At 35.4% G+C, this 22,843-nt stretch overlaps 1 protein-coding gene across 8 annotated transcripts in view; it reads right to left on the reverse strand.

Moving 5' to 3' along the window:
• The window catches only part of Col11a1 (collagen type XI alpha 1 chain), a 189,704-nt gene that overhangs the window by 9,665 nt on the left and 157,196 nt on the right, over positions 1-22,843 (reverse strand). For all 8 annotated transcript variants that reach the window (XM_040752004.1, XM_040752002.1, XM_040752003.1 and 5 more), the window contains 9 exons: positions 13,022-13,075; positions 12,794-12,901; positions 12,245-12,298; positions 4,277-4,330; positions 3,064-3,171; positions 2,541-2,594; positions 2,408-2,443; positions 2,261-2,314; positions 571-820 (listed from right to left, as the gene is read on the reverse strand). In XM_040752004.1, coding sequence (XP_040607938.1) covers positions 571-820; positions 2,261-2,314; positions 2,408-2,443; positions 2,541-2,594; positions 3,064-3,171; positions 4,277-4,330; positions 12,245-12,298; positions 12,794-12,901; positions 13,022-13,075 — 772 coding nt within the window. The remainder of the gene's footprint in view (positions 1-570; positions 821-2,260; positions 2,315-2,407; positions 2,444-2,540; positions 2,595-3,063; positions 3,172-4,276; positions 4,331-12,244; positions 12,299-12,793; positions 12,902-13,021; positions 13,076-22,843) is intronic.

Consider the following 22,843-nt stretch of genomic DNA (forward strand, 5'->3'; position numbering starts at 1 on the left):
ATTCAGTGTTCTCAATTCCCTCCAGCTCTGAAACCACAAGATTTTGACACAAGTCATCATGATTTCTAAATATTGTATTCATTAATCCCATGGATCAAAATTCTGCTGTTGAGCTACTTTATCTGATACATATTATTTAGATTAATGCCCTAAGTCACATTAACATATCTGTATTAATTAAAATTAATGCTATCATTTTAATATAAGATAAGTCATCAATATTAAGTCAGTAAGTTAGGAATAAATGTTGTGGCATGCATGTTTGTGCACATATAATGCTATGCTGTGAGCCATTTACATGGCCAAATATATCTGTGCTAATAATGAGCATCCAGAAATAGTCGTGTCAAAATTTAATGAAACATGATTTTGCAGAGGATTTTCCAAAGCATTACTTGGATTGCATGCTGTGAATAAGTTGTTTTTCCATCTACAAGACTAAAAGTAATAGTTACTTGCTTTGGCTTTATGTAGAGACTATATTACTTATATTAACCAAAACAGTTGAACTGACAAGGCACTTCAGTGGCTGAGTAGCTCAGAGCATTAACTTAGTCATTATTGACATACCATCTGGGAAGTCAGGATGGCTAAGCTGCAGGTCTTTGCATGTTCGTGCTGGATTGCTCTGCGTACCCATTGGAAACTTCATATGTTCAATGTCTTGTTTCAGAGAATTGAGGGAACCAAATATTTCCTCCATTCCATCTGCATAATCAAGAATATTATCCCCTGCATCGGCCTGAATGCTTTCAGTATGTCTTCTTGTCTTTTTGGGTGACAAAATCGGTAATGGCTGGATGACTTCTCCAGGAGGACCCTGTGAGGGAATTGATAAGAACAGCATTATTTCAGAAAACAAAACATCCTGTGAATTTACTTACTGCTTGTATTCTTTTGAGGAAATATTTGGCCTAGCTATCAGTAGCTAAAGTGTTAATATGATATATATGAAAGCATTATTACTCTCACATATTATATATATGCATATGTATATATATATAAAATATCTTTTAGAAGAACATAATGAAGAACATATTGAGCTAGGTATACAAATCAGATCATTGCTAGTATATTATCTGTAAAGTAACATAGCTTAGAATTTTGCTGACATACTGGTTACTCTGTTATTTATTAAATTGGTCTTGACTTATAATTTCTGGGGAAGTGAACACTGTTACAAAGCTCTTAGATTATCCCAATTTTGTCTATTTTATTCAATAATAACTTAGTTTCTGAAGGCTTAAAAAGTCTGCACATTATCATATTCAAATATGCATAGACTTACATTATTCTGTATTAATCTGGAAGTAAATCAACTTGAGTTAACCATGTGTGAGAGTGGACCCACACCAACAGTTAATATACATCATCACTGGTTAAATTGTGCCCCATGTATATGTACAGATAGTATTTCTGATCCTCAGTACAGTAATTGAGAATGAAATATTTCTTATAATTAGGATGGTTGAAGATATGATTAAATAAGATGAAGTCACTGGGAGTGGCCTAGTACATTATGACTAGTGCTCTTAGGATAAAAAGGAAATACGTTTACAGAACCACAGATCTAGGCAAGGTTGAGGTACTAGGACAAGAATGTCATGCATAAACTTAGTTCAACATAGTTTCTACTACCCACAGATTTTAGAGGAAAACAAGCTGGTGACACTTTGTTTTAGGATTCCCAGCCTCCATGGTGGTGCTAAATCTATATGCATATAGTTGGAGACAATTTAGCTAAAAGCAAACAAACAAAATCCCAAAAAACAGAATACTATTTCTTATATAGAGGTCTACACTTTAATACTAGCACTTTGGAAAATGTCACTGCTAATAAATACCACTTACTTAGCTTATTATTGTTTCATCTACTGCTGTCAATATATGAAGTAGGAAAAAACCACCCTGGGATATGAGTTTTCACCTTTATTTCTGGAGTCAGGCATAAGTATATTTCTGTGGGCATATATTCTGTTAGTCTTATTACATGTGACCAAAGTATTCATGGTTTACTTGAAAAATTGATGTTTATTATAGTATATAATTAAGAAATATTTATATTTAAGGAGTGATATCAATTAAAACATGAATCTTGACATGTAGATTGATTACCTAAAGGGCCTAGCTGCATTTTCCTACAAAAACAATGTTTTGAACAGAATGTGATTTTTTTCTTTGTCATGTTAAGTCCAAAGAAACAATTGCTTGCACTGATATGCCTACTAATAGAGCATTTTTCTTAATAACAAACACTTACTGGAGGCCCAGGAGGCCCTGGCAGACCACTGTCACCCTTCTGACCAGTAGGTCCCTGTTAGAAAGAAAACAGGAAAATTTATGAAGTGAGAGAGAAATTCATCAGACATCATTGGAGTATTAATATGAAAATAAGAAACACACTTACAGAAGATCCTTTGTTACCCTTCGGGCCAGCAGGACCCTAGAAAACACAAACACAAAAATGCAGGTAAAAGTGTGGGCCACAAGTTGCATTGACATGCTTCTCATGTGTTTCTTTTCTTTTCTTTTGAACTTACTGGTAATCCTGGAGGACCCGGAGGGCCTATGGGACCAGCAGGACCTGGGATGCCCTAGAGGGAGAAACAGTATCACACTTAATTAGGTTCTCGGTTCATTTCACTTTCATGTTTTGACACATCCATTGCAAAGCTCTGAAAATTTAAAGCTATCTAGGAAGGTTTTAATTATGAATAAGAGAGACTCTTTTTGCGGCATTCTCTGCTTTCACAATACGTTTCTGCCATGAAGACTACATGGACATGCATTTTGGCATTCCTGTAGTTTTCAAAATAAGGTCTGCATGTGATGTGGATTCAAGCACAGTTTGTACAAATGTCTAGAGCATTCTACCTTTTATTATTTTAACTTAAATCCTATTTTTAATTTATTAAAATGTTTAAAAAAACAGCATGGGTTAAAGCAAACTAGAACATGGATGCTCTAAAGCACTCCGAGGATGATGATGAAAAAAATGTGTGATTGCACAACTGCATTTGTGTTGATATAAGGAACTGGGAGAGCCATCTGCACAGCACTTACCCCATCCCCTTTGGCTCCTGGAGAACCTTGAGTCCCAGGGAGTCCTCTGTCACCTTTCTCCCCTTGTTCTCCTGGAGGGCCAATCAATCCAATTAAACCAGGATGTCCCTATGGCAAACAAAGAAAACAAACTTTAGTTATATTATATATAAGTTATGGCCATGATTAAATTCCAGTCAGAAAGTATTTTATTATTCAATTTATGAAACATAATATCACAGGAATGAAGGGATTTGTCATAACATTTCTGTATGAAATTTAAAGTTTAGAACCTCCATCTAATAGAGTGGATCATTTATTGCTTACAGGCAGAGTAGGTATACTACTGATGAAAGAGCTTTCTAAAAATAATAATCATCATCATTAGTGATTCGTTTGTGATAAAATTAAAAAAATAATGTTCGAATGGAGTATTGGTAACATAAAACCAGAGAACTCATTATTGTAGTAAGCAGCTCATTTAATATGAAATGTTTCCGATTCTTTGGGGACTGTTTTGTCTTTAAAGAATTCTGGAGATAAAAAAACCATCCAAATCGTACTAATTCCATTACGCAAATGACTCATTTTCCTTATGTGGGAAAGCACAATATAAGTTCTAGGATTACTTGAAAAAACAATTCTCGCATAAAACTTTTACTTTCATGTTTAAAAACACAACAATGGTCACTGCCATTGGGGACTTATTTAGCATCAGCACATTCTCTCCCCACACAGTGTCTAAAAGCAATCATTAAGAAGAAAAAGTGGAACCTGCATAAGCCCGAATTAGGCACCCCAAATGTGGGTGTCAGACTATGTGCTTAGGCAGTCTATGAGGCAGCTGGCAGTTGACCCAGTATTCATCTTAGTGTACAAACTGGCTTTTTGGAGCCCATTCCCTATAGAGGGATACTCTCTCAGTCTAGATATGGGGTGGTGGTGGGTGGAGTGAAGGGGAGGGCCTAGAACAGGAGGTAGAGGGAACTGGGAGTGGTATGTAAAATAACATTTTTTAAAAATTTTTTTGAATTAAAAAAAGAAACAGCTCTTATGCTGGAGTATTTTTTCACTATCTGCATAGTTTTCTTCTAAATGCATTTGATAATCTAAGAAATGCTATCTTTATCCATAATCAGAACAACAGTTTGAAAATGCCATTTGAGTGACTTTGAGAAAGTTATCATGTCTGCTATTACTGTTATAAAATCCTAATGACATGATTTACTCTTACCTTTTCACCCTTGGAGCCAGGGTCACCTTTGAGACCAGGTAAACCAGGAGGTCCCTGGATAAAAAGAAAACAAATAAATGTACTGACAATGACTATTATGTTTTGAATGTAAAATGTCTCCCACAGTACCCTGTATTTGATACTGTTTCCCTTTGGTTTTGTTCTTCAGGAAGGTTATAAAGCTCTGGGATCCAGGCCTAGTGGCTGACATACAGCTGTAGGGATGGGCAGGAGGGCTATAGGCTGCCAGGGTAGGACCTCTTCTCTGCTTTCTGTTCAGTCTTCTTTACATGAGCATACTGTCTTAGGCTCCTGCATTAGGGACAGTTGCTGGTCCCAGTCACTAAGTCTTCCCTGCCTTGCAATTTAGAGCTAAAACAAATCCTTGTTTATCCACGTTGTTTCTGGCAAGTATTGTGTCTCAATATCCAAAAAATATTATGGACTAAAAATCCACATTTAAGTTGCAGAGGTTTGTTTTTTCAAATACAGAGTTCAGTCAAGGTTAATTATAATTGGTGTTATTAAATTTGTTAGGATATAGAGAAATTCATGGTCTTTAGATGTCATAGAGTTAGTGAGTAATATTTTCAGTAAAATCAAAGTGTAATTCTCAAGATTTTAATAATCAAATGATATTTGAAAACACAGTACGAGTCAGGTAAATATTATATGGTTGTGTTTCAGCAACAAGTATATTGGGATGACTTAGAATGATATCTAATCCTATAGAAAAGTGAAAGATGACTTCTGGGATACTAATTTGAAAGCATAAGAGGCTATAGCTATTTCTCTGAATTCGTATTTCAAGTTCTGTTTATACTCTTTTGAAAATAAGCTGATTTAACTGTGATCTTTGGAAGGAACTATACATTAAGATGCTCAATGGTCCCAATATAATTTAATCCTACATCTTCAATATTCACAGCAATAATAAAAAGTAGTTTTTGTGTCTGGTTAACCTGTTAGAAACAGTCACTTACATTATAAGAACTGACATGGAATTTAAATTCAGTAATCTAGTTGAAAGACCAACATTATTTTAGCCTGTCACAATGAACTTCTCCTCAGAATGGTGACAATAATCCAGGAGAAGATAGTGTTACTTAGCAAGGTAAGGAAATATGTATTAGAGAATGGCAAGGCAATTTTGAAAACCATTGAAAGTAAATCTCAAAGGAAGTACGCTGAATTAGATTCTAAAATTTAAAGACAGAACCGGCTTCCACATAGTAGACTGGATGAGTGAAAACATCATCCATTATAAGAATTTACTGAACATAACTGAGGGATAAAAAGAAATGTATAAACCTCCTCAAATCTTAATTGAAAATCCACGTGAGCCAGAAATGGTTTTAGCAAATTGTAATACAGTTCTTTGACTGCAGCCATATTTTAGAATGCATGATACTTGATTATTTTTTTGCCTTAAAAGTTCATTGTGATTTAAATGCTTGTAAACTAAGGACTCTAGAAAGATCAAGTGTATACACTGGGCTAGAAAGTCACAGGACCAACATATCAATTAGGCTTTTAGATGACAAAGTCAAGAGGATTGGCACGCTTCAGATTAGCGATAGATTATCCTGGGCCTTAGAAATGGTCAATGTAGCACAATTCCTTATATTAACAAAGAAGCAGACATGAGCTTACAAACCTGACAAGAAAATACAAGTACTTGACCTAGAGTTTGTATACTTCACCCAACATTATTTTCTTCTTCGATTATGTAGAGAAGAACACATATAAATATAAAGTGTAAGGTTCATGATCAGTTAAGTAATTGGATTTGGTTACTAGTCATTTATTGGAGACCCACCACAATTCTTCAACTTTTGAAAGTATCTTAACAATGGATACTATTAGCCTTTTCTTAATTATTCTTCCCAAAATGCATATTAAGCATAATTTCTAAATTAAATGTCTTATTTAGAAACAAACTGAAATATAAATAAATGTACTCTTCCATACTAGTTTATCTCATTCAAAATTTAACATTTCATAGTACAAAACTATAACATTCTTCCATTTATGTAAATATTTCAAGTAAAGTATGACATCATGCTAGCCCCATCACCTTAATCACAGAGATGTCCAAATGGATGACCATGGGATAAACTTTTATAAGCAAACATCCAGACTTTGGAAATCTCACTAGTGCCCAATCTCTCCTCAAACAGATAATGGCTCCCTCTATTATGGTATCTCTCATCCTGCTCTCCTCTATTCTTCCCCTGACTTAAACTTTCCAGAGATCTACGAGGATGACACCAACTGGCAATGAATACAATAGTGGAGAGGCTACCTTAAATGCCTTTCCCCTATAATGAGATTGACCACTACCTTATATACCATCCTAGAGCCTTCATCCAGTGACTGATGGAAGGAGAGGCAGACACCCACAGCTAAACACTGAACTGAACTCCTGGAACCCAGTTGCAGAGAGAGAGGAGTGATGAAGAAAGGGGTCAAGACCAGGCTGGGGAAACCCACAGAAACAGCTTACTGGAACAAGGGGGAGCTCATGGACCCCAGACTGATGACTGAGAGACCAGAATGGGACTGATCCAGACCCCCCTCTATGTGGGTATCAGTGAGGAGGCCTCAGCAATCTATGGGACCTCAAGTAGTAGATCATTATTTAATCCCTTGGAGCCCATTCCAAATGGAGGAATGTTCTCTCAGCCTGGATAGATGTGGGAGAACCTAGACCCTGCCCTGGATGATATAACAGACTTTGGAGATCCTCCATGGAGGGTCTCACCCTTCCTGAAGAATGGAGGGGGAGTGGGGTGAGTGGCTGGGGGAATTGGTAGGGGCGGGGGAGGAGGGGAGGGGGAGGGATCTGGGATTGAGATATGAAATAAATTTGTTTCTAATTTAAATTTTAAAAGAAGAAAAAAATCCAGACTTTGTTATCAACAGCTTGAGTTGGTAAAAACAACTTTGTAATTTCTGAACCACTGAAAATGAAACTTTTGAGTAAACAGATACTGTCAGGAGAGGGATTGAGGTAAATGACTTTTTATTTGATTGCTTGAGGTTTCTTTGGTGTTGCTTGTTCTCTCTCATCCTCTGTTGATCTCCTTCCCTCTTCAGTTGGAGCCAATGATCTGTTATTCTCGTTCCCACATCATACCACTTATATCTTATTAATTTTCTCACACGTGTGTGTGTGTGTGTGTGTGTGTATGTGTGTGTGTGTGTGTGTGTGTGTGTGTGTGTGTGTGTGTGTGTGAGTTAGGCCGCTTGGCCTGACCATGCTATTCGAAAAGAACCACAGACTAACAAAGTCCCAGTGCCAAGCAAGCACATTTCAAATGATTTGTCGGAGAAGTCCAAGCGATTCCCAAAATAATAGAGCACACCTTTAAAACAGCTTTACATGAATCTCAAGCAGCACATGAATAGTGTACTTGGGTAAGAGAAATCATCAAATAATAACATATTGATCTGATGGCATCATTGGCATAGGTGACACACTCGGTGTTAGAACAAAGAGGTGTGAAAGCATGACTGAGCATTTCTAACAATAATTGCATTCAAGAACCACACATTTGTATAAGTAGCAGAAACTACTAAGTATCTTGGTTGAATTTGACACATGCCAGTCAAAAATTAGCACATTATCTATATACTGAAAATGTGAAAAGGAGCCATATTTCTTGTTTCCTCATTTTGTACTCAGTCTATCAGGCACATGAAACGGTTTATAGAAACTTTTCTATCAGAGGGAAAACTGACGTGCACACTCAATGGGCATCCACAATCAGTCACACATGTTCAAGTCAAATACTGAGTTCATTCACAATATTGATGAATATCAATATGTTAATCTTAACAAAAGTAAAGAGATAAGTAGCTTAAAATCTGCCTAAAAATACCGAAGCACAGTGCAAATCTTACCACAACTTTCTTGTTCCATAATAACTGTAAGGGGAAATGTTAGCAATTCTAATTGCTCAGGATTAAGAAGAAATGTTCTAGACATTGGTTGAGTGTTAAATCTATTTTCAAGTTTTTTTATATATAAATACTGGTCATAAAGGAGTTCAGAGGTAAAGGGCATTATTATAAGTTACTAAGATCCTAAAAAATTATAAACCATGATGGATATGATGCTGCTAATACAAATTAGTCTTATGTTTTCTGTGACAGGAAACAAAAATTAGTGATATCATGACAGTGGAAACAGTTATAAGTCTTTCTCTTTTTGTATGGAAGAGATTAAAAACTTCAACTCTGTATATAAATATATGATTCCAAGTGTTTGTGCTTGGTATTTCTTCTTAAAGATATTATAAATGGAAAGCCATTAGGAGAATACATAACTCATCACCAATAAAGAGAAAAAGAAAAACAGCAACCATGCATTCATAAATGTCCAAAATACACAAGGGAACACTCATCCCTGAACTGTGATATCCCCTGAAATATTTGCCTTGACCTAAAACTCAGAACTGTAAAGCACTTGGTTTTAAGAAAACTGTACACATATTAATTGTCTATCTCAGTGTCTGTGCTACTGGTGCTATGTTCAGGGCGCGCAGTCTTCTGAACCAATTTGTTCAAGGGGACTTCCCACTTTCTCTTCTAAGAGGTTCAGTGTGACTGGATTTATGTTGAGATATTTGATCCATTTGGAATTAAGTTTTACACATGGCAATATACATGTATCTATCTGCAGTCTTCTGCATGCCAGCATCCAGTTAAGGCAGCACCATTTGTTGAAGATGCTTTCTTTTTTTCATTGTATAATTTTTGCTTCTTTGTCAAAAATCAGGTATTCATAGATATGGGGATTAATATCAGGGTTTTCACTTTGATTCCAGTGGTCTACCTCTCTATTTTTGTGCCAGTGCCAAGCTGTTTTCAGGACTAAAGCTCTATTATAGAGCTTGGAGTCAGGGATGGTGATCAACAGTTAATAAATGGGACCTGCTGAAACTGCTTCTGTAAGGCAAAGAACACAGTCAACAAGACAAAACGGCAGCTTACAAAATGGGAAAAGATATTCACCAACCCCACATCTGACAGGACTGATCTCCAAAATTTACAAAAATCTCAAGAAACTAGTCTCCAAAACACCAAATAATCCAATTAAAGAGTGGGGTAGAGAACTAAATAGAGAATTCTCAATAGAGGAGTCTAAAATGGTTAATAGACACTTAAGAAAGCTCTCAACATCCTTAGCCATCAGGGAAATGCTAATCAAAACGACTCTGAGATACCATATTACTCCTCTCAGAATGGCTAAAAATCAAAAACAGCAATGACAGTTTATCCTGGAAAGGATGTGGAGAAAGGGAACACTACTCCACTACTGGTGGGAATGCCAACTTGTACAGCCACTTTGGAAATCAATATGGAGATTCCTCAGGAAACTGGGAATCAGTCTACCACAAGATCTAGCAATTCCACATTTCTATATAGCAAGTTGCAGTCAATTTCTCGAAGCACATAAAAGACATTATAGTGAGGTAGCTGCTGAAATCTACCTGAATAGTTTTGGATGTGAGTGTGAACGTATTTATAACTAGGAGGAAACATAATGTGAAAAAAGAATTATTCAGCTAAATTTCAAGTGCATTAGTTTTTAAGACCTATATAAACCTATCTGAACTTTCAAATATTTTAGTTTCACCTCTCACATTTATCCTCGCTTAAGCCTCTCTGCTTTCTTAGTTACTGGAATCAAATACCCAGGTGACCTGGGAATGACATGCTGTGCTTGTCTGTCACAAGTTACATCATAGCTGCTCTAAGAGTAACCCCACTTGCTTGCCAGCAACCTTTTATTTTCAAGACACGGTTTCTCTGTGTAGCTTTGGAGTCTGTCCTGGAACCACTGTGTAGACCAGGCTGGCTTCCAACCTCAAACTCACGGAGATCAGCCTGCCTCTGCTTCCTGATTTCTTGAATAAAAGGCATGTGTCACTACCACCTGGCCTCCTCAGAAATTTCTAATCCAGAAGAGTATTGGCTATACATAAATGTGAATTTAGGTACTATTTAGCCACTCTAAATAAAAATACAACACTGTTTATTTCTAAATATTTACAACTATTTCTTTCATTTGACAGTTCTTTGTTTAGTGACATTGCTACCCATTAGTTGTGTTTAAGTGCTTTACATAGAGCTCATTTAATAAACATAAGAACATATCAGGAGGAAAACACCACCTCTATTAACTTTAATTAAAGTGAATGTCAATTTACAGGATAGGGTCAGATGCTCTTACTATTCTCCCTTTTAAACATAGACGTTAGAGAAGGAGCAGGGATCCTAATGTCATCCCACAATTACTTAGGAATGCTATATTTTTAAATGATGTGTTTGTCTTGAAAGTGGGCGAATTTAACCTGTATTCACAACACCTCTTACTCTGATTAAAACATGTTACTTCTACAATAAATCTTTCTTATCTGAGTAGAAAAGCTCATTGTATATGGTATTCTGAAGATGCCTTCTCTATGTGCCCTCTTCTCCTGAGGGCTAAGCACAATATATTCACATCACAATATTCCCAAATGAAACCAGCAGCCAGGGATGAGTATGTGTGTGCTGGGCCCTCCTAATGCTTACCATTGCAATTTTCCAAAAATGATTTGAATTGTTCATCTTTCTCATACTGTAAACTCACATTTGCTTAAGCATTAGAAATATAAATTTTGCAGACTTTAATCAGCTGGTGTGTCTGATGGTTTTATTTTTAACATTAGCTAAAGGAAATCTCCAGGAAGGTGCTTCTATTTCATCAGCTGAAAGGTCAAATGCTTATTGGAAAATCTAACAGTACAAGGAAAAAAAGAACCCTGGTGAATTTTAGGGTGATATTTAAAGAAAGAATTTTGCTTTCAGACGCTGAATCTGCAGGTAGGACTTTTTCACATCATAGGAGATTATTTAAGTAGCCATGCAGACCTGGAGCTGCTCCAGTTTTACCCAGGGCTCAGTTTCTATGATAATGAGATTATGTATAGAGTACATAACTTGTAATCTTCTGTATCAACTCAATTAACGATTGGACAACATCTGTCCATTTACTGGTAAGCAATCTAACTTGTCCAGGGCAAGTTTCAAAAGATTTTAACACTTAATGAATTTTGTCATACCTATTTTATTCCCTGATAAAAGGAATAGCTGAATAGTCCCGAATAATTAGAATGTGACTCTACTTTTAATGTTTGCGGAATATGTATATATACTAAGTAAAAAATATGTTTAGGATAAGGGGGAAACAAAAAAAGTTCCAATTACTTCAAGAAAGGATTTTTAAAGAAACGATTTCACATTCCCTTATTGCTCTGAGTATTGTTTACTTTTTTGATTCATACTTCAGACATAGTTATATAAATTCAACATTTCAAAAAACCTCTACCAGTGTAGTCAATTTATAAATGAAAGTGGCAAAAATTACTTTAAAGGACAGGTTTTCATTCTTACTCCATGCCCATATTGGACTCTAAGAATGTTGATCAATCCCACGCTTCAATGATAAAGCATGCTGTTTGGATATGGAATTTATTGTCCAACTTCATCATAAAAATAGTCACATGCTTTATTAGAGCTCAGTATAATGTCCTGTTTCTGAACCTATTTATCTAAAAAGAAAACTGTACCACCTTTGTGTGTTGACATTTCTCCCTAAGTAAAATCCCCGAGACAAAGTTTAATCACATGTACCTTGGAGAAATGTCTACAATGAGAAAATAACTAGTTGCAATGTAAGTTGCATTTTTATCTAAATAGAAAAGATGTTTTTCTTCTAAAGGATATGAGGAAGGAATGTTATCTGAGCCAAGTGGTATACTTTATGTGTTATTATCAGGATTATTTTTCTCTTTGAACATGCAATATTCTTTCTTGAAAAGCACGAACCTCTTCATAAAATAGCACTCACAAATTCTAGCTTACAAACAATATTATTATCATAATTCTCTATAAATAATGACAAATGTCACTCACCAGAGGACCAGGGGGTCCATCTTGGCCAGCAGCACCAGGGAGTCCTTGTTCTCCCTATATAAAAGAAAATGAAACTGTTTGCTAGCAAGACAATTCCTATGACTTTTAAATGTTGGGTAAGAGGAAAGAAAATAATTGGTGTCTATAAATTGTAACACCTCAATAACATACAAACACAGTAATTTTTTTTAATTCTCTGTACCCGTGTATCTACACACACTCATGTATACTTCTACATATACTTATATAAACACATCCACAGACATATGCAGAGCTATTTATATGAAACCTTCATCACTGTGACATTAAAACTTAGTTTTCTTTTGCTTTAGTAAATAGAACTTCACCACAAAATTATAACATAAATGAGATACCTAAGTATTTTTGAATGTATTGTTAAGTTATTTAAACTGTCACTTAGTAACTTCTATAGAAATACTGGATTTCCATAAAGCATAAGTTATGAAGCAGCAATCTTAGGACCACTTAAATTCACAGATATTCAAATTTAAGTTATTATCATAGCAGTCCCGTAGCACAGATGCTCACCACAGGACCAGGGATTCCTCGAAGACCTTCTGGACCAGGCTTTCCAGAAGGACCCTGAGGTCCAACAGGGCCAGTTTTCCCAGGAGGTCCTTCAGCACCAGCTTCTCCCTGTTTGAATATGAAACATGTGGGCACATGAATAATGATAAAACACATGTTGTCAATTGATGAGTTGAAATACATGTCTTTCGATGCATGAACAGCCTAACATGTCTCTTCACATCTTACCTTAGCACCTTTTTCGCCTTGCCTTCCTTCTGAACCTGGAGCCCCAGGAGGACCCTGCAAAAATAAAACTGTATTAAGAGATGTACTACCTTAAAAGAAACAGTGCTGAGTTGCTCTGTGCAAATGCAGGAAATACTGATAGAATGCTAAAGAATGGCTTTATATTAGTTTTCTATTTAAAACATAATACTAAACTGAACACTAATTTCATGTAAAAACTGCATTTAGATCATTTAAAATAAACCAACAACTACAAAAGGCAAGATCATCACATAACATCAACAAAGACAGTACAAAAGCAGCTTCTCAAAAATTCTGCTGGAAAACTTGGTGCAGTAGTGCATAATTCTTAAATCCAACACAAGGAACCAGAGGTAGGTATATTACTGTGAGTTTGAGGGCAGCCTGGTCTACATAATGAGTTCCAGGCTATCCAGGGCTACATAGTGAAACCAAGTCTCAAAAAATGCTGATACAAGAAAACTTAGTGTTAGTGTAAATATTAGAGGCAGTTTATTTTGAAATATTCTGATTTCCTTGAATATATCAAATATTATTTGCATCTTTATCTTTAGGAATGTTTCAGATGTGGCTCAATCTAAGTATACCTTAGATATCATGCATAACAAAGGCCTCTGAGGTCTAGTCCTAAGGTTTGCTTTAGAGTTCAGATCAGATGCTACAGAGAAGCAAAAAGAACTTAGGGTATCTGAGGGCGAACAAACTGTCTCACATGTATGCTGCTCATCATGTCTCTTTACTGTTCTTTCAAATTTTTCTGTGCTTTTCTAATTTCTCCTAGCTTCTTCTCCTCTAGTCTAAAACAACTCTCTTTTACAGGAGGCTTGTAGCAATAAAAAAAATTACAAGAGTTACCTCTCACTGATCAAAAGCATATTCCATGGGTAAGCAATAAGGACCTGAACCATTTACCATGGCAACACAAGGTTTCAAGGATTCAGGAGTAAGACTGTGATCAGAGTCCTGTGACAGTGTCCAGTGACAAACTTTGAGATATAGGTCTTTTGTCAGCTGGTATTGGCAAGTGAAAAATTGACACGCTTTTCTCAGCATGCTTTGTGTAGCAACCTTGTTTAGACAGCTGGAACTCTGACCTTGTGCACAGCTGAAAAGTTTTAAAGTTATGATCTATTTACAAATACTTTAGTCTAGTTTGAACTTGCTCTGAGGGAAAAGATGAGCTAATGTGTGCAGTTTGCATAAGACTGAGGAGAAATTTGTTGTTTCTGATACTAGTCTGAGTAAAAGGAACAAAGTGACTTTTAAGTGCATCACAGTCCTCGTGGGAAAATGGATCTTGTTATGAATCATATCCTAGTATATTTTCTATAGTCTGAACAATAAGTTATCTTCCTGACCATCCACAGATACATGTATGCTCAATAGATATAATAATATTTTTATGAGATAAACACAAGCAGTGGGAATACACCCAAAGCTGTTCTTAGGGAAGAAATGAAGTAGCACAGGAGAGAAATTGTAGATACAGGTAATCAGTTTTCAGAGTCAGTGGTCCTGTAAGCCTGGCAAGACAGGATTATCTTCATCAGAGTCTTGTGGGTCGACACTCGATAATTGCCATACGTGGTACATTTCCACAGTCCCCAATATTAGCATTCTAGAATTATGCACCAGCTAAAGGACAACATTTGCAATCATTAAGGTCAACAATCAGAGGAGTTTCATCCTTATGGGAATATTTAATTCACAAACATATAAGATTAAAAATAATTTGATTTTTAAAATCCTAAGACTAGAGATGAAAATTTTTTATACTGAAAAATGTCATAGAAAAGCATATGAAAAGAAAGATTGAGTAAGGAACTAATGATCTCTAAGTAGTTTATTTTCCATCTACTTCCTATTGCTTTCCATATGTTCAATTTTCTCAATAATCATATTTAAAATTATCAGCATGCCAGCAGAGTTCATTGGTATATAGGACCTCTTGTAAGTATTGCTACCTGTAGAGGGCCCTAAAATAAGTATAGCACAATAAAAACCTTCTTTATATTCCTACTGTATTCTTAGAGACTAGCACTTATTTAAGTTTCTATGTCTCCATGTCTGCTCATCTTCCTGTACAGCATACTTTCAAGGCCTGCAGTCCAGACTCCCCCAGCCACAGACTTGTGTCCTTGGTACATACCCTGCCAAGACCAAGCTCCCTGCTTCAAGCAATAGTGTCTCCCACCTAACCCCCATGCTGTGCTAAGCTTCCTGTTTCAACCACTATAAGAATCCTTGTGAGAAAATAAAAAATTGCAGCTTTGTCAGAGAGCATGTCTTGCTGTCAGTTCTTTGTGTCTCTTGTCCCTTTCATTCCAGGTTTCTGTGGGCTCGATATTCATTTTGCCCTGCTGGACAGGGCATCAACAGAGGTTGGAAATGGAGGTTGGACAGTGTAGATACAGTGGTGGTATTTGGTGAGACATGAAGATAATGTTTTTGTTTTAGATGTCATCTCAGTATTCTAATGTGACTACAGGCTTATGTTCCATGCTATGTCTCAGTACCATAATTGCCAAATTAAATAAATATCAATCACTTCATCAAACTCTAGTTCCAGTAACTCATTTTAGATGTGATAGTTCATGAAGATATCTTCAGTCATTTATTTTATTTTTTTAAAGTACAGTAACCTCACTCAATACTGGACATTCAAAATGCCTCAAAATATAAGATGTGTATAAATTGTATGTGCTGTTAATTAAGGTGGTAGCAGTGTGCTGAGTTATAATAGATACTTTAAGGGCTGGTCTTTGGTGTGCTTAATGTTTTATTTTTTAATAGGGAAAAACAAATCCTGAAGGACCCATTTTAGTATATGGGTTTATTCAGCAGTAACTGTATTGAGCACAGCTTTAACATTTCCTAACATTACAATGTAGAGGCCAGAAGTTGTAATGTTGCCCTAGTCAGTGGAATGCATATTTTAAATCATCACAATGATGATTATTTAGAAAAGAGCAATAATAAAATTCACTGGAGTAATAGTTCCCTCACTCTTTTCTTCTTGCTCTTTCTTTCTTTCCATTCTTCGAGTTCTCCCTTCTCTTTACTACTGTAATCTTTCCTCATGATACCTCCATTGTTGTTTGCTCCTAAAGCCGTTGGTAATGTGGTAAGAAGTACGTTCCTTAATATAAACTGTTGACATTGAACTGCCCAGCCTGCACAACTACAAACTAAATGCATTTTGTTCTTTATAAGTTATAAAGTCTTTCTGTTCTGTAATGGCAACACAAAGAAATGAATTCAAGTCATATGGGAAATCTGGTTTTAGTTGTTTCTAATGTTTGCATAAAAGAAACTAGTTAAGTTTATCCCTAAAAGACACAATTCCTACATTTTCCTACTCATGAGAAATAAAAATCACGTAATTTTTCTTTCCACTATTAATAGCTAACGATATGGTCATATAATTTGTTCATTCTATCACTCAATTCTCAAATATTTATATATATTATTTATGATACAAACTATGCTATGCATGATGAAAATAACTTCAAAATAAAATCAAAACCATAAGGAGTATACAAAATTTCTTATAAAGGCAGACATATAGGCTAATAAAAACATACACAAAATATGTATGAAGAGGAGGTCAATGTATAAAATTTGTATTTAATACATTTTAGGGGAAAGAAAATCTTTCCAGGGAATTTTATGTCAGACCTGAATCTTCCAGTGTGGGTAGATAATAGGTTTTTGTGATAAACACTTTACATTCTTATCATTCTTGTGCAAGCACAAAACCACCGGATTGATGTGAATGACACTTGTCGGAGACCCACTGGTGATTTGTGGAGGCTGTTTGCTGAGATCCATGTACAATGTGAGTGTACATGGGTGCATGCAGATGAAGTGTAGCTTGTTAATCAAGGAAGAAGAACTCATAGATTAAGAAGGGCCCTGACTATTAAAATATTAATAAAATTAACTGTGCTAAATTTACTATCAACTTAACTGCCATGGTAAACATTTATATACATGTAAGTAAATGAAATTTATTAGTTTTACATTAAAAATTGCGAGTTTTCCATAAACTACATACTATAATTTAGAGTATTTAAAAAGAAAAGTAAAACACCACTAATTTTGGATTTTTTTCAGAACAATTAGAATTTTTTTCTTTTTAAAATTATTTCTTTTACTTTTTCTTTTTTTACTTTCAAACTGAAATTTAAATTAGAAACAAGCTTTCTAATTCACATGTGAATTCCAGGTCCCTCACCTTTTCCCTCTCCTCCTCTCCCACCCTCCCACCAACCCCTCCAATATCCCCTCATTTCCCCAGGGAGGGTGAGGCCCAAATAGGGGTGTCCATAGTCTGTCATTTCATCCAGGGCAGGGCCTAGACCCTCCCCCAAGAGTCCAGGATGAGAGTGCATCTCTCATTGTTGGATAGGAGCCCAAAGTCCATTTGTATATCCGGGATAAATACTGATCTACTACCCAAGGCTCAATAGATTACCTAGGCCTCCTCACTGACACCCACATTCAGGGTGTCTTCATCAGTCCCATGGTGGATTCCCAGACATCAGTCTGGGATTCAAGAGCTACCCCTTGTCAGGTCAGCTGTTTCTGGGGGTTAAATTAACCCCTTTGTAATTATTATAAATATAATTTTTAAAAGAAATTTATGTGTATATGTGTTTGTCCGTATGTGCGTATGACATATATGTGCAGGTGCCTCCTCAAGACCAGATCTGGAACTGGGGTTACATTCAGATGAGAGCTGCTGGATGGGCATGCTGGCAACTGATCTCAGGTGTTCTAGAAGAGCAGCAGTACTCTTTAGTACTGAGCTTTTCCCCAGCCACTTTAACATCATTTTTGAAATATGTGTTTCTTAGAACAGGCATAATCTGCAATGGTTCCCAATTTAAATTGGGACTTTGTGCACATGATTTTGAGAGGTATCAATTACTGATGAACAGAAATGTTAATTCGATGCATAATTTATTTTAGCATTATCTGCACACACACACTCACACACACACACACATATATATAATATCACATATACATGTGTATATATATATCACAGGAACTTTTCAAGGGCATTTGTAAAAACAAATATCTTTATTTTAATTTTAAAATAATATATATTTTGAATATATTAATCCATATATGCTACAAGTATACAAATGTAACACAGAAGCATAAAATATAGATGTATATGGCATCGTGTACAATTATATATGTCACTATAATGTATACACTCAAATTTGAATTTATTAGATATTAATAAATTCACTTTAATTTTTAAATGTGCAATCATTCCTTTTTGAAATATTAACTATTAGACAAATACCATTTGTTTTAATTTTCTTAATTTAGGTTTGCCTTTTGCAATGAAATAAATCTAAATTTCAATTTAGCATGTTAATTTTCAGACAATAATGTTAAAATTATTGTATTCCTTGTTACTTGTTAGGAACCAGAGAATGACTAGCTCAGAGACCTAGGAAGAACCAAACACCCCCCAAAATAATAATAATATTTTAAAAAAGTATATTGAAATGATTCTTAATGATACTGTTACATTTATAGATTGGAGTCAAACTTAATTACCACCAGAGAGGCTTCATCTAGAAATAGATAGATTGGAGCAGATAAAAAGACCCACAGCCAAACATTAGGTGGAGATTGGGGATTCCTGAGTAGTAGGAGAAGGAGGGATTGTAGAAGCCAGAGGAGTGAAAGACACCACAAGAAAATGGACCATAGAATCAACTAAGTAGGTTTCCTGGGGGCTTACAGAGACTTAACTAAAATTCAAAAGTGCTTAAGGGTTTGATCTAGGTCCTTTGCACATATGTTATGATTTTGTAGCTTGGTGTTCTTGTGGGACTTTTTACAGTAGGAGTAGAGACTGTCTCTCATTCTTTTCTGGCTTTTGAGACCCTTTGCAGCCTGCTGGTTTGCCTTGTCTAGCCTTAACATGAGGGTTTCTGCCTAGCTTTATTGTCACATTTGAACCATATCCCTGGGAAGCCTGCCCTTTTCTGAAGGGAAATGGAGCAAAGAGAAGTGGAGGAGGAATGGATTTGAGGGGGAGGGGAGATGGGGGGGGAAGGGACTGATAGGGACAGAGGGTGAGAAACTGTTTGGGATGTAATATATGAGAGAAGAATGAAAAGGAAGGAAGGAAGGAAGGAAGGAAGGAAGGAAGGAAGGAAGGACAGACAAAACAGCCACCATCTTCATCAGATCAGCTGTGTCTGTTTATAGGAAACCATCTGAGTGGGACTGTTGACTGCTGACATTAGACAAAGGATTGAGGAAGGAGGGACATTTGACGCTAATCTGGTGCTCAGAGCCATTTATAAGCCATCCTCCCCTAATTTTACTGCAGCATCAGTAGTAATAGGAAGTCCTGAAGTATATAGGTGTGTGTGTGTGGGGGGGGGGGTGTTGGGGTAATTCCATATACATAGCTATGAGGAATCCATTATGCAACCCGACTTTCCAATGTGGCTGCACTAGGGTCACAATACACACACACACACACACACACACACACACACACACACACACACACACACATACACACACACAGTGTAAGTCCTCCCCTTCCAAACTCATTAGTTTGGTCTGGAAAAATACCTCAGCAGTTAAGAGTACATACTTAACTTGTAGGGTACCTGAGTTGAATAATATTTATACTATAATACATATGATATATATGAGTATATATTTGAATTTTAAAAAAATCTTTAAACTCAACAGTCCCACCGGTTGAACATTGTAGAATCACACTTTAGGTTATTGTTGTGATTCTGTAAATCCTGTTTATTTTTCCACAAAGAACAATACCTTGCAACAATCAGTTTTAGAAATATTTGAGTTAAGGACAAGGATTGAACACTCACTGTATAGATAAATTGTGCCCTGAAATTCCATGGTGCATTGATTCAAGCTGCACAACTTTCCAGTGATTTAAGAAAGTATATTTTTAATCAAATATTACAAATTCATGACCTAAGGTACATGTGCTACGGTATTATAACTTAATTTTCCTACTTGATCAATAGCTATTAGAATGATGTTTCTAAGTACAGCTGTCACACACAATGTTCTAATCAATATTCTATTAGTCTTACCTATTTGTGAGATTCATGCAGAAAAAGTACTAACATCAGTTAATAGTAATTTCAACTTCCATTATAAGACATTACATCAAATTACTTATTGGTTTACTTTCCTTTTGGCTTCATTGTAGGCAAACAAAAGATAAAATATATGATCCTTTCCATAAAATCTGCATGATGCATGCTGAAAACTGTACATTCTCATTCTCAGTGGGTTAAAGAGAATAGTTTGTAAAGTATTGACCTATCTCATAAACTTGCTGAAGAATTATTACAGTTATTGTGTAACAGTGTTGTTAAATCATTGGTCATGTATCTGAGGATGCTGGCCCTTCAAAGAAGTCAGATCTCTTAGCCTGAAGAACTCAGGTCAAACACCCCTCCCCCCGCTCCAGCACCTATCTCTCTCTGGGACAGAGAATTAAGAAGTCACTTGCTGTGGTCTTAATACTCATATCCTCCGCTCATTCTTTATACATAGGCTATCTCAGAATAAATTACATAGTATGTAGCTTTCTGCATCCTTGTATAAGTCATAAAAGCCAAATATTTGTCTCATAGTTGGAGCCCTAAAGATGCTATTTCCATCTCCTTGGTAAAAGTGTTCTAGCAAGAGTCACTTCTGGAAACGTTTGAATAAAAGTCATTCTATTTGGGAAATTTCTCTGCAGGCTTTGTTCGAAGGTTCCTCCCACGCCTAATCATCATGTTTGTCAGCTTTATTTTCTACTCTTATTTTAACCTATCCCTGCTAAGGAAGTCCCTCTACAGGTATCAACGGCAGATTCTTCTCATTTAAGTTGCTGTAATGCTGTTTGTATCACTGTTCTGTTCCTTTTCCAGTGCTTTCCCATGTGACAAGGCCCAAAATGGTCCCCAGTCTCTTTCTCTAATAACCCTCATTCCTGAAGTGTTATTATGGGTAAGTTCTTTTTGTTTTTTGAACCCACTTGCTGGACCTTTCCCTTTTCATGCCTACCAAGTATGTTCTTCCTACATTCACAGAGGCAAAGTTAAAATAACTGTTGCACCAGACAGTGCTGCCGGTTGACTGGAACACAAAGGTATATAGAGACAGCATTCTCAATTCAGTTCTAGTTTACAGATTCCACTCTGTACAGTGTATGAACAGAGTGAATACATTTAAGGTTTTGCAAGCTTCCTTCAAAATTAACTCTCTGTGTAGTCACAGTTTTACTTATCACATATTCCCAAAGTCATATTTTTTGTTAAATATATTTTATTAAAAAGCTAAATATAGATAAATTTAATCATTTTTTTGCCAAAAAAGTTCATGAAAAATTACTTAACAATATTTGTTATACAAACTTATGCTTAAAATACTTAATGTAATTATCAATTTCAACAGTGTAAAATATGAATTATATTACTAATATGAGCAATTTTGTATGTGACACTACAATATTAGCATTCCTAGGTTTACAAGTTAGAAAATCCATAAGAAAATAATCTTTTTCATTTTTTACTATTTTTTCTGATATTTTAAAATAAAAAAGTTCACACACTATATTTTGATCATATTCTTTACTCACTCCAAATTTACTGAAGTTAATCTAATCTTTCTGATTAAGTACAGATTGAACTCTTGAATAAATCAATTAGGCTGTATTTAGTTTAGAAGATCAAGCTTTAATTCCTAATATTAAGGTGAACTATATCTCATTATTAAAGCCTTAGACACTGGAATAGCTTCTCATGCCACTAAAATAGATTTACTTTGATGGACAAAAGTGGATTATTTTGTCAATCAGTTCATCAGTTTAGCATGTTGGTTTATTTAACTTAATATGGAAAGGAATTCAGCACAGTGAGTTAAGCAAAACTCAGGATAGATTTAATGAGTTTACATTTCAAAAAAGGAAAACCTGCATATTAATGCTCAGTAGGACTGATGTCAGTTTGATTTGCTACACCAAAATGAATATGCATAGTTTTGTTAACTTGATGTAGTCATCCCAGATTCCATGTAGATATAATACATCAGAACAAAGGAATTATTTTATGATTAAGGCCATAACTAATAATCATGTATGGTTATATGGACACAGTGTGTGTTCTGTCTTTTTTTTTAACAAACCATAACAGGCAGGTAACCTTGAGAAACATAGGATAAGTAAACTAAGCAAAGTTATGCAGGTGGGAAGAAGTTAAGCTGGTCTAGAAATTTGATTTCACAACCCTGTTACCCACCACATTATATACCTCATCATTTGATGTCTAAAGAAAAGCAAAAGATTTCTGATTTTCTCAAGAATAATTTCAACTCATTTGTAAAGAAATTATACACCATGATTCATCCAAAAAATCTGAGATAATACAATTGACAATTTAATTTATTTTACAATACCTAAAGTTTGAAAAGGAAATGCTTTAAAAAATCAACTCAGATTGTACTGCTGAGATACGAAGGCTCAATAGGAGAATATTCAACACAGAAAAGATGTTCATAAGAGTAAGATAACTGTAAAAATAAATAGTGCTTTAAATTATTATGTGACTGGATTACAGAAGAATAAGTTATTTGAGAGAGTAATTTTATGTTCACCACAGTCTGTTTATAAATAGTATAGAAAATAGGACAAAAAGATATAAGGATGGTGCAAAAGACATTCTCTAGGAAAATGGTAAATTATTAAGAATTAGAAGTAAAGATAAACTGTATTGGGATAGAATAATATTC

Source organism: Mesocricetus auratus, unplaced genomic scaffold (genome assembly GCF_017639785.1).
Source record: "Mesocricetus auratus isolate SY011 unplaced genomic scaffold, BCM_Maur_2.0 Super-Scaffold_100009, whole genome shotgun sequence".
In the NCBI taxonomy this organism is placed as follows: domain Eukaryota; kingdom Metazoa; phylum Chordata; class Mammalia; order Rodentia; family Cricetidae; genus Mesocricetus; species Mesocricetus auratus.